The following is a 4,403-nucleotide window of genomic DNA, read 5'->3' on the forward strand; positions in this document are numbered from 1 at the left end:
ACAGAACAGGGGGGGACAGGTCACTGCCAGCCAAATGGAAAAAAAAGCTGCACCTTTAGCTTCTGCTGAAATGGGATACTGGCACTGAGTTCACTTTGAACCTGCTGACAGATGTGGCAAAAACTCTGCAGAGGGACTCCACAGTTGAATCAAAAGAAATAATCCAGATTGGAGTGTTAGAGGTTTTCTATTTTTTTAACAGAAACTTTATTTTACTTCTGTTGATGTATGAGGTCAACTGCCAACTCCCTTCTTCAGATGGTAATGGGACATTTGACATTTTGTGCATCTGTGCAGAGGGAAGGGGGCTGAGGGGGGGGGGGGGATCTTAAATATTTGTCCTGTCACATTGTCTGAGATGAACTCTCTACTCAGCCATGCCAGGAATGTGCCCGGCGTGCCCACCCATCCATCAACCTGTCCAAATAGTCTGCCATTGTCTGGCGCAAATACTTTTCCAAACAAAACACTTCATAAAAAGTACTGTGTGTCTCCCATTCACCTCGGGGGTTCCCAGCCTGGGGGTCGGGACCCACCAGGGAGTCACAAGATGATGTGGAGTGTTTCAAGATGGTTGGAAAAGTATTGCATTTATGCCTCCTTGTGTAATTGACCAATTAAAATAAACTGAAAAGGGAAAATTAATAGTATTGCTTGGTGTTTCAGTTCATCCTCCTGCGCATTTTTAGAAATCATGAGGCAAAATCATGAGGCAAAATCAAATTTGTGTATGTATATATAACAGTACTGGTACTCTTGCCGTCTAACCAGAAAAATACACACCATAAGATCAGATTCTAATTAATGTTTTTTTTCCTTTCTGTTTAAACAGCAATGAAAATATTGGATTTGTGACACGTATTAAAATCAGATTCAAATATAAAGCGACATAAACATGGATCAACAATTTATTGCTGCTGATGACAGTTTGGCTTCAGCAAAGACCTTTTGTAATGCAAGTCACTTCAGAGTTGGTTTACTTGAAGCTGATGTCAGAGGTCACATGTTCCAAACACTGAAGAGCTGGTGAGGGACGGTTTGTTCTGGAAATGGTTCTGTTTGGGCCCGTTTCCACAACACTCGACCTGTGCTCTAAACACACCTGCTCTGAATGGCACCTCTAACGGTTAATGACCTCGCTTTCAGTGCTTGGAATATCTCGTCTTGGTGCCGAATTCCAGTTTCCTTTCAACTGGAGGCCGATACAGATTCATCATCACCCTTCAGACAGGAATCCATTAAAAATCCTGAAATGTTGAAAACTTCACGGCCAAGAAAAAAAATGCTTGTTTAAAAAATGACATTTTCCAGACCTTTTGCATGCCGTACATATTCCATGTGCTAAAGACAGAAATTGTGATTTTGATGGCCTGTGAAAATGTCACATTGTTAATCACACTTTCATATTTCTGATTTGGAAAATGTTGACTCTGGTGCAGGGGTTGAACTCCTATGTTTTACATTGTGTCTGTGCCAACCACTGAGTAACACATCAATCAATGGCAACAGCCTCATTTCACACATGCGGAACAGGTCCTTGGCATTGGCCACACACACACACAGGCAGATGTTCGCACATACACACACGTGCATGAAACACAAGTGTTGCTTGCGTGACCAAGGGTTCACAGGTGAGGGTGTGTTCGCTCACTTGCTCACTCACTGCCTCACTGCCTCACTAACATCAGCTGATCAGAAGGGGGAAAACTTGGGCAGGTCCTTCTTCATTTCACTGTACTGGGTGCTGAGGCGTCCTACAGCCTTGGCGTGCTCCTCATCCACCTCTTCCTTCAGTCTCTGCTGCTCCTTCAGAAACTCCTCCCACTCCTCCTTACAGCGCTCCATGCTCGCCTGCAGCTGGCTGCTCTGCAGGGATGCAAGAAGATGAGAACATACACAAAGACGGAAGAAAAAGGTTTTAGCGGGCATTTGTCGGACATTTATCTGGCATTGGCATTTACGTGGTTGACATTTGAAAAAACACTTTAATGCTTCCAGGCTATGCATCTAGCTACACACAGCAGTTTGACTCCATCTCTAAATCAGCTGTCTGGAAACTGAAACTGGGATTCAGCCTGTATGTAAATCAGTCCTTTGCCTGAGTTGTTACCTGGTGTGCTTCTAGCTCCCTCTGCTGGACTCTCTGTGCCATGTGATTAGCAGCCTCTACTGTGGGAGAGAAGTAAGAATCAGACAAAATGATTAAATAAAACAAGACATTTTGGACACATTCAAAACCTCTTCACAGGAGACAGTTTACATGACCTTAGTTGCTGAGTAAGTTCCAGGATTCAAACTCAGATGATGCTAGTTTAAAAAACACTCAGCTGTCAACAGGAAATTATAATGTCACAGAATTGTTTGCTACATATTCCACAGAACTAGCACTACACATAGTATTTTTCCACATTATATTTAGCTGCTGTGAAATAATAGATAAGTAAAGACAACTGTGAACTGACCATGGTAAAATACATTAGTACATTTTCTTTCAAAAGGCATGGACACAAATGGAAGTGTTTGATCAAGTGCCAATTTAAGCACAAAATGACACAATTTAAGCATAAAACGACAATCTAAAATGAAGACTCGTCAAGTGTGAAAGTGAGAGGAGACTTACATCGTGTGATGACGTCACACAGGTGCTCATGCATGCCCTCTGAACATTTGGGCAGCACCTGTTCATTTGTCTCCCCCACCATCTTATTGAGGTTCTCCAGCAGTCTGCTCTCCCTGTATCCTCGCTTCTCCTAAACAACAGCAGAGGAAAGCTCTTAGTGCTGTCAGACACCACAAAATATAGCAGAAAATATATATATTATGTGGTACTATAATTTTCCCAGTGGGGAAATTCTCTTTTCGCTTGCACCCAAGGTCAGGCTGAGCTACAGAGCATCACTCCTGGAGCTGGTAGGGAGTCAGTGTTTTAGTCATGGATACTTCAGCAGGACAGATACACAGGGCTTGACCTGAGGTCCTCTGGCTGAAAGACAGTCTCTCTAACCACTAGGCCACACTGCCTCCTGTATATTAATCATAACACAGCATGTGAGTGTGCAATAAGTGTGTGTGGACGTGTGTGTGTGTGTGTGTGTGTAGCGCTGTCTGAGCAGTGTAGGGCCCAGCTCGCTGCCAACTCTAGTGTCACACCAGATTATTAGCCTTTGACAGTGTTGACCAGCTTGTTCTGCCAGGGCATCATGTCATAATTTAACACTGTGTACCTCAAACTCCCTCACAAAGTAGCGGATCTCTCCCTGGGTGATGGGTCTGTGGTCTAACAGTCTGGACTGGATATCACCCACATCTGCAGGAGAAACAGAGGAAATTAAGTTTAGTTCAAACAAGGAAGGACACACACAGGATGGCAAATTTTACTATATTAAGTTATGCTTGCTAAACCAGTATCATCTTTTAAATCCCTACTTAAAACACACTTTCATCACTTTTATAGACTTGCTTTAATGTAATTGTTTTTTTTATGCTGCCCACTTATAATCTTGTGTTGTTTCTTATGTTTTCTTTTTTCCTTTCTGTAAAGCACTTTACAAACTCTGTTTTTTTTTATAAGTGCTGTATAACAAATGTATTATCTAACCAAAGTTGCCATCTCAGATTCTTTTCAAATCCTGACAGCACTAAATCCTAATGTGAACATTTTGTGGTATGTTGATCATAGCCAAATCAAATGTCTTTTCGTCAGTCAAATAGCCCGTCATCTATCTATCTATCAGTACCTTATCACACAGGCACGCGCGCACACACCAATTAGCTGGTTATTTCAAAGAAATTCACGGGATTACATGTGAGAAGATTGTTCAACGCTTTCATTTCTGCTGTGGATTTCACCCACCTTTTCCAATCTTGTCCATTTTCACAAATTCGGATGAACACACTCACGTCGTTCAGTGGTTGAAAGCTAGTCTTTTCCTGCAAAGAAAGCTAGCTATCTAGCTAGTTTACCTAAACTAGTTTAGGTAAACTACTTTAGCTAACAGCTAGCGTTAGTTGCTAAGTGTTTCAAAACGCTCAGATAATTCAGACTAACGGTTAACGTGAAAGAGCTACTCAGCCGAGCCGTCAGGCATTAACATAACCTATAATTTGGTATATATTATACCTATAATAGGCTATATATTGTAATAGAGAAGACAAGTATGAAAAATCCCCAAAGACCACTTGCTAATTGTAGTCAGGTGGATGGAAATCAGCTGACTCAAAATGTAAATATTTACTACTACTTCCGGGTATGAGGTTGTGGACTAAACCAAGCCGCTGAAATAGGGGTGTCGGATTGATTTGGTTTGATCTCTTCAGCAGCCCACATTATATGAAGACTACTGGGATTTTTTATATTGATGTAAATTTCATTAAATCTTCCGTTTGTACAGTTCAGAAGTTTA

General features: G+C 41.7%; 1 protein-coding gene across 1 annotated transcript; it reads right to left on the reverse strand.

Annotated features, from left to right (window-relative positions):
• Positions 1–226: 226 nt before the first annotated feature.
• On the reverse strand, positions 227–4,186 carry bloc1s5 (biogenesis of lysosomal organelles complex-1, subunit 5, muted). Its single transcript, XM_071544145.1, has 5 exons — positions 3,854–4,186; positions 3,225–3,307; positions 2,621–2,750; positions 2,111–2,169; positions 227–1,866 (listed from the first exon to the last, which is right to left on the reverse strand). The coding sequence occupies exons 1-5, from the start codon at positions 3,870–3,872 to the stop codon at positions 1,693–1,695; spliced, it is 465 nt and encodes a 154-aa protein (XP_071400246.1). The 5' UTR covers positions 3,873–4,186; the 3' UTR covers positions 227–1,692.
• Between the last annotated feature and the right edge of the window lie 217 nt (positions 4,187–4,403).

Source organism: Centroberyx affinis, unplaced genomic scaffold (assembly GCF_046629955.1).
Source record: "Centroberyx affinis isolate AG114_WGS23_722 - 3 ecotype Tasmania unplaced genomic scaffold, CSIRO-AGI_Caff_v1 ptg004474l_1, whole genome shotgun sequence".
NCBI classification, from domain to species: Eukaryota; Metazoa; Chordata; class Actinopteri; order Beryciformes; family Berycidae; genus Centroberyx; species Centroberyx affinis.

Excerpts from the sequence above, each read along its gene's own strand:
- bloc1s5 (XM_071544145.1), bottom strand. Across the intron at positions 2,751-3,224 it reads ACTTTGTGAGGGAGTTTGAG|GAGAAGCGAGGATACAGGGA; the intron begins GTACACAGTGTT and ends GCTGTTGTTTAG. Across the intron at positions 1,867-2,110 it reads GGGAGCTAGAAGCACACCAG|AGCAGCCAGCTGCAGGCGAG; the intron begins GTAACAACTCAG and ends GCATCCCTGCAG.